The 23063-nt window shown below is 42.0% G+C and overlaps 1 protein-coding gene across 1 annotated transcript in view; it reads right to left on the bottom strand.

Moving 5' to 3' along the window:
• Nucleotides 1-23063, bottom strand: part of LOC147731114 (uncharacterized) — a 247222-nt gene that overhangs the window by 7746 nt on the left and 216413 nt on the right. Inside the window, exons 34-36 of the mRNA XM_086956074.1 lie at nt 17123-17216; nt 13838-13918; nt 2749-2937 (exon numbers count right to left, since the gene is read on the bottom strand). Coding sequence (XP_086812200.1) covers nt 2749-2937; nt 13838-13918; nt 17123-17216 — 364 coding nt within the window. The remainder of the gene's footprint in view (nt 1-2748; nt 2938-13837; nt 13919-17122; nt 17217-23063) is intronic.

Raw genomic sequence — 23063 nt, 5'->3', positions numbered from 1 at the left:
ACCTCGGCCGGCACCCAACTCGGTCTCCTCGGGGCCAGCAGTCCCCTAGCAACTGTCCGTCCGTGCCCAGAGGTCTCCTCGCACGTCGTAGGGCAGGAGAGTCGATCTCGGGTCGCCCAGGGTGCGAAAAACAGGAGAATTAGCGGGATTCCGCGCGGAGCTGCGAGCTCACGCCGCCATCCCGATCGGCGTCCAAGCCACGCCCCCTGAGAAACAGTGTTCTCCGACTCTTCAGGGCTCGGTCGCTGAGTTCAAGATCAGTGGAATCCCAAAGCCGGTGATAATTCCAACCCGGTAAGGGTACATTAGGTCTGAGTGGAACAGCAGTAAATCCAAAATTCTGGGTAACACAGTAGTATATCCAAATTCAAGTGCGAGCTAATAGATGGAGAGTGTAGGTCCTGACGTCAGTACAAGTCAAAGACAGGAATCCTCCCAATCGTCACTATTACGTGTAGAGGATAACTTCAGCATACGATCAACCCCGGTTGTGCACGTGTATGTGCAATCCAATATTTTTACTCCGAAGAAGTTCAGGCGTCTTGGCGTCAGCGATTCTAACTGGGAGTGGCTTTACTGCTGTTCCACTCAGACCTAATATAAGATTCGATCATCTGTTTTATATCTGTTTTGGTATATTTTGTTTGCTATTATTTTATGCTATCCGTATAATGATTACAGTTTTAGATAACCAAATGTTCAAATGTCTTCTCATGGGAGAGTGTTTCGAGTGACCGATGTATTTCTTGGGTGCTTACCTGGAAGCTTGATTTGAGGGCATTACATTTATTATGGGGATCGAGGGGTTGTGATAAGTATGGGTTCTCATTGTAATTAGCAAAGGAGAGCTACAGGAGAAAGACATTGATGGATAGATAACTTCTTTGCATATTTCTTTTTTTTTCTGTGTATATGGAGCCACTGTAGAAATTCAAATTTTAAGCATACATAGTGTTTGATGTCGATCATAATATGTATTGCTAATTTATATATAAAGAATGGCACCATATTAGAAAGAAATGTTACCAACACATTGAGCTTTCTATGTTTGCTAGTAAATATCGTAGATAGATTTTAATACATTCAGTTTTTTTGGTATATTTTTGGTATCCATACAGCTCTCAGACTTGAGGGCTAGCAGGCACTAGGATAGCCGTTGTTTGTGATACCCAGCTCAACACTGCTCTTTTTGTCAGCGTCAGGAGGATGAAAGGTTTGGCCAGCCTCACAGAAATGCCAAACTGCAAGTGGTGAGCAGAATTATGCACCACGCACACTGAACCTTTTCAGCTGCAAAATACATCTGGAGGAAACCTGGGATTTGAGTGCACACACTTTTATCCTCCTGATTGGCAAGAGAGAAAGCGAAACTGAATCCTAAAATGATGATATAAAGGGCTAGTGCATTTAGGAGCCAAAGGGAAGGCACAATTATTCTCCACCAGTGAAAGAGCGAAGCTAACTACTAACCCCTCCTCTAGAGGGCAGCAGTCGGACACCAGAGTGGTAAAAGTGTACAGTAATTGGGCTACCATACAGTGTTATCTTTCGTGGTGGCTACTGACTGTAGCAGAATTACAACTGTGCTTTGTGGTAATCATGTTACTGGTTACTCCAAGGGAAAGGCTTGATGATAACAGACAGAGAGAACACGTTACTGATAGTTATTGATCATGCATTTTATGGGAAGCAAAATGCAGCACTGATAGTGTGTAGTATCGTGTTTACTGCTTCTTGGTATTACTGCTGTATTTGTAAGACTTCGTGAGTACAAAAGGAGTGTGTAGAAAGAAATTGTACGAACTGGAGCAAATTAGCCTTGAAAGCAATAGGCCAAGAAGCCTGACCTGTGCATGCTTCAGTTTAGAAATTATTTATCAGACTGCACTTCCTTAGTAGTGTCAATTTATAATTGTTGAGATATTTCATGGTTCAGGTTTTGATCTTGTTTAATTGTATAGACAATGCCCAACATTCTAATGATGTAATCAGATGGTGTACTAATGACCGCTACACCCCCACAGAAGTGTTTACTTCCACACACCAGCAGGCTGGCGGCTGCAAACATAGGCTTAATTTGAGGCCTTAGACTTGATGTGTGGAGGATTCTTCTGTACATGGGATGTTAGAAGGCATCTGCGCCCAACTTGGGGTTTTCTGACAAAGCAGCAACTCACAAGGGAACATTAATATTATCCCCCAAACTAGGATCTGCGCCCAACACATTGTGTCACGATTACTGGTAACACAATGCAAAGCTCATTCCGGATGAATACGACGTTCCCTACTATATAGTATTTGGGCATCACCCCGTCTCCTTAGCTTGTAGCGTTCCTGTTTTATATATTATCAGCTCAAAAAAGTGCAGAAGGTAAAACAAACGGCTTGTTTGTCCTCGGCAAAGAGATTACATGAGTGTCCAAGGCACACTTCACTACCCTCATTTACATCTACTTTTTGTGACAGTCTGAGAGACGCCCTAATCCCTGTGAGGTACTGACGAAAAATGTTAGTTCTTTTTATTCACGGTAGTCCAAAGTGACGCCGTTTCCTTTGGTGATGGCTAGATTTGATTAGTACTTTGATTAGAAAAAATAGAGTAATAGTTTTGAAACTTAACAGTGGCATCTCCCTGGGTATTTCGAGTTCCATACATTTTAACTAGGATGCAACATTTTCGGGAGGAAAGCTTGGGAAATATCTAGGACAGGAATACAGGGGAATGTATGTAATGTATAAAAGCCTTACCTCCTGCAAACAGCACACACGTCTTTTTACATTCGTCTTCTGTATCAAAGCGATTCGCGTTTCCAGTGCATCCACCGTACCAAAACTGCGCACACGCATTGGCTTGCTTGTCATAGTACCATTTAATTATGTACGTCCGGCACGGCCCCTGGTCTAACGGTAGCAGACAGCGTGGGTCGTGGGCAGACACTGAAAAGAAAATGACAACACTTAGCATAGAGTGTGCGAGCCAACACATTAACAGGGAGACCCGAGCCAGAACCTGGCCACAGGACTATAGCATGCTGAAAGTTTTCAATTTAGTACGTCAAATTATATCACTGAATTGACAGTCACCTGTTAAATGTAAAAGTGATAGTTTTTGAACATGAACTTAGAAACATTCATGCACCCACCCCTCCCCCCATGCTCAGCCGGGCAAAAAATTCCATTAGTGAACTAGGAGGCAAGTCAGTTGTCATGTGTACCCTATATGTGGCTTAGATTTGTATATATGGAGCAACGTTATAGCCTATTAAATCAAACACAAATGTCGGGAACTGTTGCGGTTTGGAACTGACCGACAATAGGTCGGTGGTTCCGACCTCAGGATTAGGATGCGACCGCCCATAGAGCGATCGCAAGCATCAATTTTTCAATGGAAACTTGCGCGGCAGATGGAAAAGGCCCGCAGCACAAGCTTCCATTGAAAAATGGATGTTTGTGAACATCCCAGCAGCGTGTGGCAGTCATTATGCGGTCTCCTGTGTGCATATATCTCCCTACTGGAAGCTAATGTAACAATGGACCGGGAAGCTAAAGCGGGACTAAGAGAGGAGGAGACAGAGAGAGCGGCTGACGATGGAGGGGCCAAGAAGCGATGAGGGAGGGGTTGGGTGGACCAAACAGGCCATCTCAGAAAATACAAACATGATGCGATAAGGACAAGATTTACAGGGCTCTTTACTGAAACGGCGCTAGGAGCATCAACAGTACAAAGAAACACAAGCATTGGCAAAGCTCATAGGTTTTGCTTATGTAACATCTTTTTGCGTTGTTACTCTTAAATATTATTTTTTATTGCAGTGTATGCTGCTATCTAACTGGGTCTCTCGGTCATTATGAAAGAATGACTCTGCGACAACGCTTATGCTAACCAGGGAAATATGTAAGTAAAATGGCAATGCTTTTGAAGATGGTGTTCACAACATAATGTGCTGTTATATCAGTAAGTTTTAGGTAAGTTCTTAAGTCCATATTATGAGATGTAATAATGTCAGGCACTACAAAAGGCAATTGTTACATTGCAGCTTTTACTCAGAATGGAACTGGAATGTTGTAGGGCATGTTAGTACAAATAACTAATTATTTGGAAAACTTTAAATAAGGACACAAACGTTCCTGCATAACTAAATCTCCTGATGATTGCGTTTAAATTCAACACATGTAAAAAAAAAACAGCTGCTAATAATTAGGCCTGGGCAGTAAATTCCGTTCCGCTTGCGGAATTTCTCGTTCCGCGTAGAATGCGGAATTGCCAAATATTCCGCGATCCGCGACTTCGGGGAATTTTCTTGCTTGTTCGCACTTTCAAAATGCGTGTTTGTAGGATAGTTCCCCCGAGCACGAAAACAGCGTTCGCGAACAGGAAAAAAGCATTGCGAATGGGCGGAACAAGCAGTTTCGCGTGTTCACGGAACTCTGTGTGCTTGCAGAGATTTTTTACCGTTTCGTGGAGCTTTGCCTAGCGCGACTATGCAAATTCCACCCGCCCCTACTAATAATGTTGTTACTCCATCTAGCTGTGTCCAGCTTCTTCGAACCTGAGCATCAAGCCTCTGTAAATCGTAATTTTCCCGCAGTAGTGCATGAGTTATCAGAGACTACGGGCGATATCTTTGTAAAACGGTGGCATGCTAGCCCCTTACAATACAAGCATACAAAAATGAAAACTATTCGCTTTGTAAATGCTCGCATTCCTAACTCTATGATGAGGCAGCTTTGATTTGCCATAACTATCTGTCTAGACTTGATAGTTATCCCAGTGTCATGGTAATTGATGGAAATGTTTAGAGTGTGCGTGTACCCACCCCTTGGAAGCTCCAAGTGTCTCGCTGTTGTGCAAATTGATAGCTAATCGCCATGATGTACATGGTTGGTGTTAGAAAGACCAGGTCAAGCCAAAATTATGGGGAGACCTCCTTGGGGGAATCGTGTTCAATTTGCAGCAAGCATGGCATTTTATATTTACCAGCATGTGAAGACACGTTTGCAGGAAAAACCTAGTAATTGCATTTTCATAATGAGTTTTCAAACAGCAGCATGTTACCAGAACAAAGTTAACATGTTCCATGTCAAAGCATAAGAAAATGTCTATTTATAAAACAACCTTGATTAGAAGGACGAAGCGATACAAAATGGGATGATGGACGGAGCGTTTGAGCAAATCAAACACCCACCCCCAGTCAACTGATCTGGGTTTAATCCATCACCATTCTTTATCTCACTCAGCCACCCCAGTTCAGACATGGCCATATGCAAATCAGTCTGACCCTGTGCCTCATGGGAACAATCCAGCCCGAACTGCCAAGCCATGTCTTCCCTGGACCGGAAACAAGCATCCTGCGACCGGTTTCGGATTCATAATCCTCATCAGCCAGGCTATCTTGAATCCATTGGCCAAGTGAGTAAGGGACTCACGTCTGAGCATACCCTGCCAACTTAGGGCGAACAAAGCGATACAAAATGGGATGATGGACGGAGCGTTTGAGCAAATCAAACATTCACCTCCAGTCAACTGATCTGGGTTTAATCCATCACCATTCTTTATCTCACTCAGCCACCCCAGTTCTGATTTGCATATGGCCATGTCTGAACTGGGGTGGCTGAGTGAGCTAAAGAATGGTGATGGATTAAACCCAGATCCGTTGTCTGGGGGTGAGTGTTTGATTTGCTCAAACGCTCCGTCCATCATCCCCTTTTGTATCGCTTTGTTCGCCCTAAATTGGCAGGGTGTGCTCAGAGTGAGTCCCTTGCTCACTTGGCCACTGGATTCAAGATAGCCTGGCTGATGAGAATTATGAATCCGAAACCGGTCCCAGGATGCTTGTTTCCGGTCCAAGGAAGACATGGCTTGGCAGTTCGGGCTGGACTGTTCCCATGAGGTACAGGGTCAGACTGATTTGCATATGGCCATGTCTGAACTGGGGTGGCTGAGTGAGCTAAAGAATGGTGATGAATTAAACCCAGATCAGTTGACTGGGGGTGTGTGTTTGATTTGCTCAAACGCTCCGGCCATCATCCCCTTTTGTATCGCTTTGTTCGCCCTAAATTGGCAGGGTATGCTCAGACGTGAGTCCCTTGCTCACTTGGCCACTGGATTCAAGATAGCCTGTCTGATGAGGATTATGAATCCGAAACCGGGCCCAGGATGCTTGTTTCCGGTCCAAGGAAGACATGGCTTGGCAGTTCGGGCTGGACTGTTCCCATGAGGCACAGGGTCAGACCGATTTGCATATGGCCATGTCTGAACTGGGGTGGCTGAGTGAGCTAAAGAATGGGGATGGATTAAACCCAGATCAGTTGACTGGGGGGTGAGTGTTTGGTTTGCTCAAACGCTCCGTCCATCATCACCTTTTGTATCGCCTTGATTAGAAGGATGCCATGATGCTTTGAAGTGAAGACGTAAGTAGTAATTGCTGCTACGTGCAAGTTTGCGCAGCCATCGACTGATCTACATTTGCCCTAAATTCAAGTTGGGGGCTGACAAAACTGTAGAGCGCAAAACTGATTATGCATAAGATTGATGTTTTCGCCATGGCTGAAGCAGCGTCTGCTCCCACGATCAACAATGCAGCTCCCCTCCCTCCTGCCCCGGCACACACACAGACCCTAGTCATCAAAGCAGGTTCGAGTCTTGGCAGGACGACATCCTTCGATTCTAGGTAAATCACTTAATCTCTACGTACCTAAAAATGAATGTGTCTGTGTGTAATGCAACTGGCTCCTCATGTAAAGCACTCAGATACCTTTGGTTCGAGTTCGCACTATATTAAAGTGCAAAATAACAAATTTAACCCCTTCCATGCTCATGACAGAACGGTTCCGTCATGAGCGTCGGTTGGCCTGTGCTTATGACGGAACCGTTCCGTCATGGTTCCATAGCCCCAATGGAACGTTCAGCACAGCGCAAAAATTTGCGCCGCGCTGAAGGGGTTACTAAGAGGAAGCTAAGTTTCAACACATGCACTCAGATGGCGTGCAGGGACAAAGGTAAAGGATGTGGTGTAAGGGCTGGAGCATTTGTCTTTGAAGCTGGAGAACCAGGTTTGAGTCTTGTGGGAGGCTCAACATGCACAGCTCCCTGTGGACAAACAAGCACATTAAACAAACAAATAATGTATTTGTTTAAAAAAATAAACAAAAGGCAACCTTCCTAAAACAGGGGCTGAAAGAAACTAAAAGAATTGTCCGCATACACAAACTGAAATAGACCCAAGTGAAAGGATACCAGTTATAGGCCACTTCTCTGTAGGAGGGAACAAGTGACAAGGAGGGACAAAAAACGCAGATTACTCACATACAAACAAGCTTTTGGGAAGAACATGCGAAGAAACAAATCAAAAGCAATGAGTGGGCTGAGGAAACGCGGAGAAAAGGATCAAAAGAAATGTGTGGGCTGTAAACCCACAGTGGATACAGCATGTTTCGAAGAGACTACCTAGGCAAGATGTAACAAGCATTGGCATAGCCAATAGGTCTCGCCTTTGGAACCTTATAAGTATTTAGCCATGCAACAGTTGATGTTGTTGCACCAAGGATATTGTGCTGCATAACTAAATACTTATAAGGTCCCAAAAGTGAGACCTAGTGGCTATGCCAATGCTTGTTTTGCTAAGGGGCAAAGAAGCAGTTCTGCAAAAAAAAGTGATTGCCACAGACTAGATTTTCTTGTCAAATAGCAGGAATTTTGTCAAAGGCTTTCTTGGTGTAAGACTTCCAGTAATTTGCAGACTTCAGCATTGTTTCTTGTTATTGCGTTAAACTTGGCGGCGTTTTTTAAATTTGTTCGCAGTGGTTTTGTAGCGCTTTGTGCGGCACATTGCCACCACCTCACTCACATGCATGGAGTGGTGAAATACACCACTGGAGAGGGAATAAGATATTGAGCTGTGTGAGTGGATAACATTTACACTAATTATATGGATGATTTATGCAGGGTTGTCCTATTGTTGTCCTGGAGGACTGGATCCAGGCCAGATTTTTAAGATACCAGTTGATTATATGTAGTCCTTTCGTACAGGCTCGATGTATTTAATTGTATTTTATTTGGATAGCCAGAAAACTTCAAAAGCCTCAAAGAAATCCCTGGAAATCTTTATACTCGAACTCTCAACCGCTCTTTACTTCTCACACCACACATTTATTGCCCTTGTGGGCATTAATTTGTTCCTCAATATATTCACACACTAAAATGAAGTATTTATGACAATTTATTCAAATATAAAAATACGTTGCATAAAACCTTTACATAAGTTTAAAATTCGGAAATATCCGAAGACACTGTTAACCGTTCATATAATTTAAAAAAAGGGAACAAACAATTCCACAATATATATCTCTCACTTCATCAAGTCAAACTGAGAGGCTATACTAACATTTTAAAAACACTGTGATACATCCCACAATATAATCAATTACATAAACATTGCAATTTTACCCCACTAAAAGAACCGAATTCATGATACACTTGAAACTCAATCTGGTCCAATAGCCAAATGTATTGTAAAGGGACCTATTGTACAGAAAATTTCTTGTATCTCATATGGTGCCTTGGCTTTTTTGGATTCCCTTTTTAGAAAACAGGCATCGACGCGTTTCGGTGGAGAAAGTCCAACGGATATGGAGCCACCTTCTTCAGGACAAATTTATGTTTGGGGTCACTTCATTCAAGTGGTTATTACTTTATCTTAGGCAATTCCTTAGGTCGTTTCTTTGTGTTAGTAGGATGAGCCCTTGGTGCACTCATGGATTCTTCAAAGTTCCTTGTTTTTTTCTATGTGGAGCTTACAGATGTATTGCCTCTCGGTTTCGTGCTCCACTCTACAGAATACTATAGGTTAGCTGGATGTGCTGATACACCCCCTCACGTCTATGTCTAAATCACTACGATTTTTTTTAAAGTGTATTGCCCCGGAAATAATTTTGGGTGCCTGGCGATCTCTAGTCGCAACTGTGATCGGGTGTGCCTCTGGCTTTATTTTGCTCTCAGTCACTTTTTATGCCTGACCTCTGGATATCGGTCGGCTCGTTCCTCGTTCTGTCCGTCTGCGATGCAGCCGTTGTACCCTGTTCCCTGGAACAAGTGGGGTCATCTCTCCTTTATTTGACTATCCTGAAAACTTGCCATAGCTCCTGAGTTGAGTTGATGGACCGGTTACAACACCATCTTTTTGTTGTTAACCTAGCTATTGGCTACCCCTATGGCTCGATTAGTGTAATATCCACAAAACGCATATGCAAGTGGGTTGGGGGGGGAATTGGGGCACGATGACCTCCAGAAAAAGGCACCGGCTCTTATTAAACCCAGAAGTACACATTTGTGTTTGTTTTTGGAGGGTGTTAGCTAGTTTGTCAGGATTATGGTTGCCTTTTTTAGGAGAAGGAAGAGTCAGCAAGTTTGTAATGAGAAACGGAAGGTACCTAACCGGAAATAACAATTGACAACGCTGAAAATGTGGGGAGTAAGACTGCAGAAAAGGATTTTGATGAAGGAGGAGTGTATTTCTCTTTTTAATAGGATGTGGCCAGATGGTTGGAGGTACAAAGGACTGCCAACGGGCATATTTATGAGTTATTAGAGGAGACATTTGTGAGGTCCATGCTGCATCAGCATTGTCTACTTTTTGTTCAATGAGTAAGAATTTATGTCAAGGGTGTTTAAGGGTGCATTCTCATGTGTGATCATTTTGATTAACACTATATTTCTTAAATTGCAAACTGTGATTTGGATTGAGTCCGGCAAAGGAATGGGGCACTTACATTAACTTGAAAATGGCCTCTCCACATATTTCACCTGGAAACGGGCTATCTATAAACTATTAAACATTGTGTTACTTGAAGAATTTAGTTCTATTATGTAAAAGAGCATTTCTACTTAGGAACGAGCAGCAAGCACACAGGTGGAGCAAATATGTATTTAGTTACCACCTTAGATCAACAGCCTGCACCAGTTTAAAAGGGTTGATCTTAACGCTTTGTTCTCAGGCCAAGATCATGGGTAAAGAATTTTTTGTGACTCTCATTTATCCGCACCCGAAGAATAATTAATGTCCTTTGAAAAGCAGTAAATGTGCCAACCGTAGCACGGGCTGGGTCAAAGACTGAAGTAATCAAACCAAATTGCGAAGTTGGAAAGTTAATATGTAACAAGCAGGCTTGAGGCGCTACAGACACATAGCACTATGAGAACTATTGCAGAGCTCATTGGTAACAACAATAACGCACCTATCTTAATGTTGCATGGAAATGTCTTTTGGGCGCTTTTTTAAAAGGTATGAGCTCCAGACCGAACATACATAGCGTGCGAACAATTGATTAGCTCACTTCCGGTTAGCATTCCATGGACACTCAAAGGCTGGGAAGGGCAAGTCCAGAAACCAACGAACAGAAGTTCATGAATTGTACTTGCCACTTCCTGTCCAACTCGGACCCGCTGCTTGTGAGGTAACTGATATATACGAGAGAGCAGCGTCCGGACCGGGAATGCAAACTATAGTGGTGGGTACTGTCGTAACGCCCCCGTCCACAGTGGAGTTTTTCTTTAATGCAAACTCCCCTGACGTTTTGCATGGAATACAGATGTAACGGAAAAGGGCGGTATCTTATGTAAGGCACGCTTTGCAGGCTGCAGCCCCGGTGTCCTCGGTCCCCGTGCACTGCCTGACGTCACAGAACCAATTTGTTTGGGATCCTTTGCACCCCAAGACTGTCCCTTTTGCATTCCATACGTTTTCATATTCCAGCTCGTAAAGCGCAAACTTAGGTACCGTCCAGTTGCTTGCTAGGTACTGGATGTTTTCCTTTCACAGAATAATTCAGCATTTAAGTTTAGAATTTGTTTTTGGTGTTACGCAAGAAAATTCTTCGTGGCATTGTGCTTTGAAGATTGTGGGCGGCAGCTCTGCTCACCTGGAGGACAGGACGTTTGGGAATGAGATTAAGAGACATATTCTTTAGACTCCGAGGTTTGTTAAAGTTAAGCGGTCAATCTGGTGAATAACATGCTAATAACAAGCGCGGCCCGCAGCCGCGAAAGTTAACGCGGCGCGCACTTTGGACTGAGTGGAGCGGGGTCGGCAACGCCGAGGTGGACGTAATATCCCTCTGAATTAGAGACATGCCCTTCTAACTCCAGTCTTTCCAAAATTAGAGCAAATGTTTGTGAATAGGGCTGCCACTTTCTTCTGGTGTGCATTTAAAAGTGCAGGCCAGGCGGATAAAGACAGTGAAAGAACTCGTGCAAGTAAAGCATCTACCTTGCAGAGCCATCTGTTTCCAATTAACAAGCGCAGCACGGGCATGATAATTGGAAACAGATGGCGAAGATGCTCGCTCCCGCAAAGTGGATGCCGTACATGCACAAGCGCTAATTGGAAACAGTGCAGTACATGCACTAGTTTTCCAAAAAGTGCTGACAGATTACAAGAGGTCACTCCTAAGCAGTGCTTGCGCCCTAATTAGGCGAGACCTAAAAATGAATTAAATTGAGTTAAGTTGTGCTACTTCTGAACTTTCATACTTCTCTAATTTTTACATTATGAGGGCGGAAGGGGCTGTAAGCTTGACATAACGTAAACAAGGCAGCACTCTTGCATCCCATTCCCCTAAAGACAAAACAGCACACAGTACCTGATATTACTGTAACAATTGACCACTGGCATTTCTACATTTTCTTTTTTAAAGACAAAGATGGTGAATCATAGGTCCTTTGGCCCAAAGTGCCTGTCATTCTCTTAAGGCAGCACTGTGTTGTTAAATGCACTGCTTCTTTTTCTCAGGGTTGCTGTTACGTCTCTCTGAAGTCCATGGATACAAAATGGTGGTGGACGGCCTAAAGAGAGGACAGTTCTCTCTCAGTAGGTTGTATACATCACACCTGTGCGGTTGGACCAAACGTCTGACCGTGATCTACTTAGCCACCTGCACTGTTTGGATCCTTTGACCTCTTATAATACCAACCCACCATGTAGATCTTTGCTTGGACACTCTTTTACCCTGGCTAAATTAGGGAACTACATATTCTTGGAACTCTGAGCTACCATTTTCAACTAACAGAGGTCCCATTCACTCAGCTATTTGAGTGTCAGACTGCTCAGTCTGTCTATCCCGCTGGTATTTTCTCCTGGAGGGGTTTCTTAGCTGGCTGGGGTGCTATAGTCAAAACATACAACGATTGCCCCTTTTTAGTTTCAGCCTTCTGCAGCATAGAGCTGGATTGAATATATATTTTTTGTCAGAACCACAGCCCCAAAGAACCATGGGACACAGTCTCCCACTCCATCTTGATGTCTTGTCCCAAAGCGTGCTACAGTGACTGGTGACCCTTTGAAGAAAAATGGCTGATCTTCAACCACACAAGCTTGATCACGTCAATATAACTTATCCCTGTGGTTGTAGGCTGCAGAAAGTACTGAACCAGTGCCTCACTGGAAAAATCACAGCTGACCAATTGGTTCTGGAAAGTCTTGAGAGATGGTGTGTGGGGACCCAAATAAAACTATGGGACAATGAGGTGTTGTAGTCAGTGGATCCAATCTTGGACGTTTAAATAGTTTTCTCAGAATGCTGGTGCGAGAAATCTGCATTAGATTTTAGATGTCGCAAAAATCCTCCATCAGGTGATAGGAGCAACCATGCAAACCCATCAGAAATGGCACAAACTCAATGGGATCAAAAGGTCCCGTTGGGATTAGAAAAGTGGAAAAAGAATTGACCTCCATAGAATTCATCAAGACAAAGGTGCCTAAAAATTCCAACTAACTTCGCCCTATATATCCCGAAGTCTGCATCATACTTAGTCTTTGGGCTTCACACACTGGAAAAAAATCTCCAAAGATAAAAACTTTGACTGCGGTAAACCACTAAGTTCAAGCTGACAGCATGTGTTGGCAGTTGGGCTTAAATGCCCCCCAGGTCTTAGTTTACCACATTTTATACTCCTATATGTTTTTTGATTTTCACATTATCTACTATTGAATGTTTTTTGTTTTTTCCACTACCTTAGAAAGCTATAACTGATTTTCTTCATTTTAGTTCCATTTTACTTATTTCGTTGTTACTTTTGTAATTGAATCTATACAGAGCCTTTACATTAATTATGTGCTTAACTTTACTGTTCTTTCTCTGAGGATCACGTTATGCTCAGGCCATTGTCATCAAGATGAATGCGTATGATTTTTATTCAAGCCTGTTTATCTTTGTAGGTCTCTGAGTCCTTGCTTACAATCTAGACCTTGGCCTCTTTCCTGCATTGCGGTATGATTGCCAGCAGAGATTCAAAGCCTATCTTAGTGCTGAGTGGTAATGGGAAATTCTCAAACTGGAAGATAATCCACTATATTAATAGTATGGTGAAGACAATTCCACAAGTAGATCACACTAACAAGACCCTCGCTGCTTTCTCTCCATCTTTCAATTCCAGAGCACCACAAAAAGCAAGTTAACAATTTACAAATGACTCCCATGGTTGATTGGGCCACACATAGGTATTATTGTATGATGGAGATATATTGTAAAAGATTTTTAATAATCGTAGCTCTACTCCCACTACCAACAACACCCTGTCTGTTGCTGAGCATCCGAAATAAAGTTCATGCCTAATTATTATTTGGGTAACTGAAACTGCGTAGGTTTAATGCACTTTCAGTGTCCTTTTTGGTTAATGTGTTATTTCAATCATTATAGTCATGGTGAAAAAATACATTGTTGCACCTTTTCACGATATGATAAGTGTCACAGTAGCAGCATGCTGTGATAATTTTACCCACTTTTTGGCCAACCAGTAAAACAATATTAATTAAATGTAATTGAAGTTAATATAGACTGGTACCTGGTATAGGCCTGAGAGACACAACGGAAGTTGATGACCCCGTTGATGTTGAAGAAGAGGATGGGGGTGATATTATTATTTCTGTAAAGAAAGGAAAGGAAAAAACATACCTTGATTTAATTTCGTATGGATTAGAAATGCTGCAGGTATGCTTCAGAGTTGCCCAGTTATTTCCTTGCAGTCCTGATTCAGCTAAAAACTTGCTAAACATTAGCATGTAGCCTCGGTAGAATTGTAAACAACGGAGAAGTATCCCTTATACCAAAAGAATAGGGTTCTGTACAGTCATAATAACAAAAGTGTTTCCTTTGGAAAGAATTCTAATGTTAATACTGCTCACTATATGTCCTGCTAAACACCAAGCTCACACACATTCAAACTAACATCGCGCATAGAGGGAACAGTATAACTACACACCCAAACCCATCACTTGTAAGTCAACAAAAGTTGTTTCATAAAAATATATCACTTTATTCATCAATTTTATCCAGGTGTATAATTTTTTCTTTTAACCGCATACGCTTTGTAATGTATTTGTAATCAATACTTCTTTTTGATCATGACATCATTTCCATAATAAAAACATCAATTGCATACAAATTCATATTAAAAACATGTAACACTTTAAAAAGGGAGAGTACATATAACAGACAAAAGGACTGTGTCATTAATTCGGCCACATCCGTGATTACTTGATTTTAAGGCTGAGACCCGATACCATGTATATATTGAGTACTCAAAGGTCCTAGTCTCTTCACAGATTGTGTTCCTTTGGTAAAGCGTTGACGCGTTTCGATGGAAACTTTATATGGCCATCTTTATCAAGACTGAGTTTTTTTGTAGCTCTCACAAATCTACTGGTTAAGTACTGGAACAATTAGAACCACCTCCTGCTGCTTTTAGGAGGAAACAAGGACCTCTCGGGTACATGGAATTCGAGGGTCCAGAATGTAGATATAGCAGGATAGAATTAGTTTGAGTCAAGGGTGTCGTTAGCCCTGATCTGGTGCTTTATATGGTTAATTTGTCATCAAATTCGAAATTGGAAGATGTCAGAAGGCACACATGAAGATGGCTCACAGGCTAAAAAGCCCTAATTATGAAAGGGATCGCCGACGGTGCAACCGACAATCTGTGAGCTGCACTAATAATCTCAATAAACAATTCTCTTATCCATCCCCTTCATGATAAACTAGCCACATAGAGCACCAGATCATGGCTAACGATGCCCTTGTTGTTAAACACACGGAAGATGCCAAAGGTCTTTGTTTGATTCAATTACTATGCAGAGCCTGTAAAGTGTTCTACATAGGTAGCTGGAACCAGAAGGTTACTACAGTCAAGGAGACACACAGAAGATAGCGAGTGTTGAGATACAGTTCAGAATAAGAACCCATAAAAAGTACCCATCAGCCCACTCAATAGTGGAACTTCGTCATCTGGGATTTCATGTTTGAAAAATGGTGTCCAATCAGCCCTTCCTCAAGGAAAACTTGAGGCTAGCTATGGACCCAATGGTTGAACCTTCAACCAGAGAAGATGACAGAGTTTTAGGCTGGTAGGGCTTAGATGCAGTGCTCGAAAAAAGTGTGAAAGAATGAATGAAGCAGAAAGGAAAATGATCCAAGTGATTAAAAAAACCTATCTTGATGTCAATAAGGAAACTTTATTAGGTCTGCCCATCAAGGTGGTATAGTTAAAAGCAGAGTGATAATAGCAGGAAAACAATTTGCTATTTACCATAGATGTTATGTGGTCAACATGTTTCAGCCTTTATAGGCTTTCGTCAGGACCTATGAATCACTACTGCAACACTTACTTTTTGTGCTGTGAATGACAAACTACAGACATTCTCAAAAGTGGTGTATCATCTCCTGTGAAAAAATATATAAGAGAACACAAAGAAAACCACACAACAAAGAGTTATGGTGCTTGAAACAATTGTCATATGTATATATGCATTGATCTATACAATGTGTTCAAATTGTTTTCCTGCTATTATCACTCTGCTTTTAACTATGCCACCTTGATTGGCAGACCTAATAAAGTTTCCTTATTGACATCAAGATAGGTATTTTTAATCACTTGGATCATTTTCCTTTCTGCTTCATTCATTCTTTCACACTTTTTTCGAGCACTGCAACTAAGCCCTACCAGCCTAAAACTCTGTCATCTTCTCTGGTTGAAGGTTCATCCATTGGGTCCATAGCTAGCCTCAAGTTTTCCTTGAGGAAGGGCTGATTGGACAGCATTTTTCAAACATGAAATCCCAGATGACGAAGTTCTACTATTGAGTGGGCTGATGGGTACTTTTTATGGGTTCTTATTCTGAACTGTATCTCAACACTCGCTATCTTCTGTGTGTCTCCTTGACTGTAGTAACCTTCTGGTTCCAGCTACCTATGTAGAACACTTTACAGGCTCTGCATAGTAATTGAATCAAACAAAGACCTTTGGCATCTTCCGTGTGTTTAACTGTAAAGTTGGGGGACAAGATACCAACAGGTCTATAAATAAATTCTCCCCTCGGGCCCCTCCCTACCCTTCTGTTTTCTGTGTAACGATGCCTTTGACCAAAACTAATTCTATCCTGCTATATCTACATTCTGGGTCCTTCACAGACTGTTGTAAGATATTTGGCACATTTTAAACTAGGACTTGAATGGGAAAGACAGAGGCACATTCCCTTTAATTCCACGTACCTGAAAGGTCCTCATTTCCTCCTAACTGCAGCAGGATGTGGTTCTAATTGTTACAGTACTGGATAAAATTACTGAATAAAGTGATATATTTTTATGAAACTATTTTTGTTGACTTACAAGTGATGGGTTTGGACATGTAGTTATACTGTTCCCTCTATGAGCGATGATAGTTTGAATGTGTGTGAGATTGGTGTCAAGCAGGACATATAGGGATCAGTATTAGCCTTCGAATTCTTTCTAAAGGAAACACTTTTTTTTATTATGGCCTCAGTAGAATGCCAGGTCATGGTCCAATCTTTTACTTATTCCTGTCACAAGAGACCTGCTAGTCTTACATGTATTATGGGTCATGCCTACCACTATCCAATGGATACTACAGAATCTATAGTGTGCTTTTTCTTTTAATGCATCATTATTATCTCATTCAACATTGACCCAGATCATCCTGATCCTCCACCAACAACTGTTTCCCACCATACCACTACCACTGCCTTAGCCCACCCTCCAAAGTGCCCTGAGGTGGTTTTATAACACGTTGCCATATTTTATAAAAGTACCACAACAAAGAACAAACATATTTTACCTTTATTTATGACGACAGGAATGACTGGTGGTGTCAGCTCCTCCTCTTCATCATAGTCATCCTCGTCATAAACGAACTCAGTAGATTCCTTGATCTGGAAAAATGATGATCTTTTAATCTCAGTTGTTTGTGCAGAGAAGATCCAATGCAACTAATATAAGATCTAGTATCCATTCACAAAACCACCACTGCAGTCATAACTCAAACATATAGTTTAGGAAACTATTGGCATGTTCAAGAAATAGTCAACATGTCAATCTTTCTTTGAAATACTAAAATATAATATGGCCTAGTTATAGAGAGCCTTTTCTCAGCAAAACACATCCACAAGATCTTGCAGCTTCACAATCACGTTGCCATTGTTCCAGTCACCAGTCGTACTCACCTAAGACCAAGCGTCCCCTGGTACAGTGGTCACCTGCTATTTCACGAGATGCAGCGGCCAGAGTTGGCTGCAGTGTATTATGTAGGTTTGGTTCCAGAATATGACTTTCAGAATATTGTCTCACATAAATATAGAGTCCTAAATAATCTACAAAAATATCACCCCATTAGAATTATTAAATGAGCATCTGCACGAAATGGGAAGATATTTTTGGTAAACGCGGTTTAGGACACAGTATGTACATCAAACAAACTATATATATATATATATATATATAATATTTTGAGATGCAAATGTTCTATATTGCCGACTGACGGAACTAATTTTGAAACAAACAGCTTCTATTGGCAGGACATTTGCAGTACACTTTAGACACACTACAGTAGAACAAGAAATGTGTGTGCAGCCGGGTCCATCCGTGGGTACCAGAAGTTCAGGCCACTGGTTGCCTGCAGCAACTGATCTACATCTCCAGCTTTCCGGGCCCAGTAAGAATTGGAAAATGGTCTGATAAGGTCTTCTTCTGTATTGTGAGTCGTAATATATGAAGATACTAATAATACAAGTCAGGGGTGCACTGCACACCTGACTAGCATTGAGTGGAGACTCCAGCATTTTTCAATGAGTCACAGTATAATACAGCGCATCTCTGCACAAAGTGGACTGCTATGTTGTTAGCTACATTGTAAATCCAGCCAGACTGACTGCACTGCTGCTTCACTGTTTGGATGGAATGCTGTTATCAAGATCTATATCTTATTTATAATATTTTCTAATCCCAGTCATAAGCTCTGTGTTGGGCAGCTGCAATAGTGCCAGAGTACTGAAGAAGAGGAACACCTAGTCAAGCAGACTCTTAATTCATTTTTCTACACTACACTCACCTCTCGTACTACACTAAAGTAACTATGTCAAAAGAGAAGGTCCATGGCTGAGAAACTCTTACAAGATCCTGCAATGAAGGCTAAGACAAGTCTTGACCTTTCGGTCGCTAACAAATGGCCAGTGTCCAAAACATGACATCATTACGAATGCTTTATGGAGAGGCAGTTTAAACTGAGTAAAATAACTATGTATCATGTATTTTCATGGTGAACACGTAACAGTTATGTCTGCATATATGTTTCTAATTTCTTGTGCTAGTTTTCACATCACTCGCACCTAGTGGCTCTTACTACAACATTCCAATGATGATACATTTTAATAAGGTTTGAATGCCTATTCGACTCACTTATAAATGGGTAACAAGGTCTCATGCTATTCATTCGAATTATGAGTGGGCTTAAAATGTTATGCTTTTGGCCTTTATGTTTTTAATTATTTATGAATTGGTAAATTGGTTCTTGATGCTGATGATAAAAAGTCATCGAGAATCAATTACTTTAGTAATTTGCAAAAGCAGTGTCAAAGGATGGAGTGTCCATACATTACTCATGGTCACTGAATTGTTAGGGAGCTCTTGCAGAGAATTTAAGTCCCCATTGTTCGAAAACGTAAAACGAGTATTCATGTCTAAGAGAAATTAGTTATCAACGGTCCACTAAGGGTCTGATCGAGAAGTTCCAGTCCAGATATATCATGCCTACACGCTGGATCAGAGACAGTGCTGTGCCATGAGTCCATCTTTGCCCCAGATCAAAGACAAGCTGCAGTGCTCCAATGGAAAACTGTGAAAGGCAAGTTGGCGCATTAGTGCATGCCATTTCACTCCTCTGCAAATTTGGATTTGTTCCCAAATCGAAGGGATTTTGTGGCATATATGGAAAGCGTAAACGTTGCTACGAGGTGTCTCAATGAAAAACGTTCTTAAATATATTCTGCTCAGAGCAGATCTATGGACAGGACATTATGTAACTATGCAAAGTTCCATAGCGGCATACAAAGTGTCGCTCAATGACACCTATCATGGCAACGAGGCCATGGAACGTTTTGGTTTTGGAGTCTTTAAGAAATAGGAGGAGCTACATGGTCTGTGAATTTACCGCAGTCTCCCTTTAAACTGATTTTTAAGCTCCCTTGGGAAGAGCAGAGAATTCCTTAACATCAAAAGGCCATTCTGCGTTATAAATATTAATCAGCAAAAGGTAACATTGGGTTGAACCTAGGTCTTGCACTGTGTCTTCATATATTAACTCTGGCTGAGCTAAGTAGAATACCATGTCTATGTAAACATAATATTGCGTTGCAAAATGCTCTTCCATGATAGATCATTTGACCTGTCTGACAAAAGGATAGAAGCCAATTCTACATAAAGTAGAAACCCCTGACATTAATAAGTCGTGCATCTGGAAACCAGTGAAGGGCTCGCTCCCAGGAGAAGCCCTAACAGCTCATTAATAGGGTCTTTGCCTTTTCTGGCTTGGTGTAAAAGAGAGCTTCAGTCGAACTGTAAGTTCCACACCACTTTTGAGCTTGGAACTCTAGTAAACTGTTAGATCCACATATAGAAAGATCGAGAGCTCACAAGAACTATCGGGCACATGCATCAAGCGATTTTGGAATCGCAAACGGTGCGAATCGCAAAATTCGGCCGTTTGCGATTCCAAAATCACTTTTTGGGATGCATCATTCATTTTACATTTATCGCAATTTAAGAAATCGCAATTTTTTGCGATTTCTCAAATTGCGATAGCATTTAAGAAATCGCAGATTTTGCGATTTCTTAAATGCTATGCATGATTTTTTTTTTGTGAATTCGCAATTTTGAAGGGAAAAATTACCATGAAGTACACCTTCATGGTAATTTGCGAAAAGTTTCAAAAATGCAAATAAATGCATTTTTGAAACTTACATTTTACACACACACATGCCCTTGGGACATGTGTGTGAGTAAAATGTACTTACGTGACATTTCAGGGGTGCAGGGGGGTGTCCTTTGGACCCCCCTGCACCCTTGAAATTGCATTCTCATTTTGCGATTCCTTAATTGCGAATTCGCAAAATGAGAATGCCTTCCCATTGATTCCTATGGGCCTCTAGGCCCATAGGAATCAATGTAAAGCGATTCCTTATTTGCGATTCACAATTAAGGAATCGCAAATAAGGAAAATTAAGAAATCGCATAAACTTTTGTGATTTCTTGATGCATAGGAATTTGCGATTCCTAAATTGCGATTCCTTAATTTTCGCAATTTAGGAATCGCAAATTCCTACAATGATGCATGTGGGTATTAACCTATTAACCCATCACATAATAGGGGTTAAACAGGAATATATACTAACCGACACAGCTGAAAAATCAAGTACTCACCCCTGCACCAGCAGGGGAGCAAAGGTTGCATCTGGAATTCAAAATGACCATGACCAAACTACAAATGGAGATTATAGTTTAAAAAATGGCTGCATGCCATAGAAAAAAATTCTGGGCGCCAAGCAAATAGGATGTCTCAAGCAATACTATCTGTGTTTTGCCCGCTTCAGTTTGAGTCTATTGTCTTCCGATGTCAGCTTAACTGTTGGTTGATACTGTTGTCTTCAATTGAGGAAATGGCTTCCAAAATGTTAAGCAACTGTTCATCAGTTTCCCTGGCACAAATTACATCTACAGATCATCAGTGTTGCACCGAAAAGACAAAGGGCCTCATTTAGAGGGTGGCAGATATGGCACATCTGCCCAAAAAACAAAGAAAGCCTCTACATTTCTGGTTTCCCCCCACCCCATTTAGAGGTGGTGGAACTACAGGGCTTCCAACAGCGGTGTCTTAGCTGACTTTGCCATTGGAAACCCCTGACCTGGAAGCCCCTCTGCTACTGGTCCTCCTCGTCACAGTGATGGTCATCCCATGATCTTTATGGCAGTGTGAATTTCAGTGGATTACCCTGCCCGGATCCACCAGGCAACTTAGAGTAGCACCCTACTCAATTGTGAAAGTACCCTTCCTGTCAGGGCCATGGATTTTTTGTTTTGCACAGACACTGACTTTGCGAGTTTGTAAGAATCATAAATATATTCAAGTATTTAAAACAAAGGTGCTGGCTCGGCATGCTGCTCTACATAATATTAAACACAGAGCCCAACACTGAATGCACTGTAGGCAGTGAGATCCTTGCCAGGTAGACAGAAATCTCAAAATGTGGAGGGCAGTGCTTCACGAGGGTTCAGACGTCAGAGACTCTCCTGACCTGGTGGTCTGGGAGGACATTTGCTAGTGTCTAAATTTGGGCATGGAGGCTAACCCACCCAGTGGCGGCTCGCCCATAGGGGGTGCAGGGGCGTTGCCCTGCTAACAAATGACACAAGCCTGCCTCGTCTCCAATTACTTGCTGTCATGATGTTACACTTTGCAGGAAAAAGATTGTGCTTTCAAAATAATGTGCAACATTGTGCCAGCAACAAATGGGCACCGCTGTCAGGCGGAGGCTTCTTCAGCCCATCTTGCACATTCACAGTACATAGCAGACATAAAGCACTTGCCTCGGGCGGTGCAGCATGTCTGCTAATGAGGCTTTGGTGGGGCTTGTCACTCTTCATCCCGATATCCTATCAGCTGGCAGGATAGAGGAGGCGGGCTCGCCTCCAACCCTATCCTAGCATCTGATATGGCAGGAACTCGCTTGCCAGGCCAAGATGAGCAAAAGCTATCATTCATGACCGCTTCCACTTGTTCAGACTGGAGAGCAGTTTGTCGGAGGCAGACTCCAGGAGTAAAAATCAGAGAGATGTCGCCTGAGAGTCCCGACTCCTGAGGTAAATGAGGTTGTGTGTGTAATACCAAACATTGGGGAGTGTTGTATTAGTAGAGAGCGCCCAACTTGACTGATACTAAAGTGCTTTTTACATTCATCTTCATACAACTTGAGTGCTTGTGAGGTGTGTTTTCTTGAACCTCAATAAGTCACAGATCTCGGTTTTCTATGCTTTGAAGCCAGTTAGAATGTGTGCTTTATGTAAGTGCAACTTGTGCGAAGATAAAGTGCTGCGTGCATAGACCACTTACTGGTTAATCAATGCTAAAGTGCTTAGGTCCTTAAATGTATTGGCGTCGTTAGCCTCTGATTACTATATCTGTTTGCTGAGCTTTACTGCGGGTTATGCGTTTAACGTTTTACTACTTTAGTGGTGCTGAGGCGGTCAGTGCCTTGAGCTCTTCAGAATCCCTGATCTATGTTTGCTATGTCTGTTTACTTACATTAATATAAATTAGCATACGGCCTAAGGAAAATACCCTGTTTAAAATGCAGCATGGTATGTGCAAAAGTGCTTAGTGCGTTGAGCGCCACTGGGGGCACTGAACACTATTTGCTAATTTACATGCGAGACGGTCAGTGCCTGGAGCTCTTCAGAATCCCTGATCTATGTTTGCTATGTCTGTTTACTTACATAAGTATGAATTAGCATACGGCCTGAGGAAAATACCCTGTTTAAAATGCAGCATGGTATGTGCAAAAGTGCTTGGTGCGTTGAGCGCCACTGGGGGCACTGAACACGATTTGCTAATTTACATGCGGGTTGCCATAGGACCTAAATGTTTTGCATTTTTAAAATACAATGTTAATTCAGTTCCCTCTTATATTTTAAGTTTTTGAGGTGGATTCCTTCTCCAATGAAATGCTTAG

Source organism: Lissotriton vulgaris, chromosome 2_1 (genome assembly GCF_964263255.1).
Source record: "Lissotriton vulgaris chromosome 2_1, aLisVul1.2, whole genome shotgun sequence".
Classification (NCBI taxonomy): Eukaryota; Metazoa; Chordata; class Amphibia; order Caudata; family Salamandridae; genus Lissotriton; species Lissotriton vulgaris.
The sequence above is the reverse complement of the archived record's forward strand: the minus strand, read 5'-3'. Positions and strand labels throughout refer to the sequence as shown.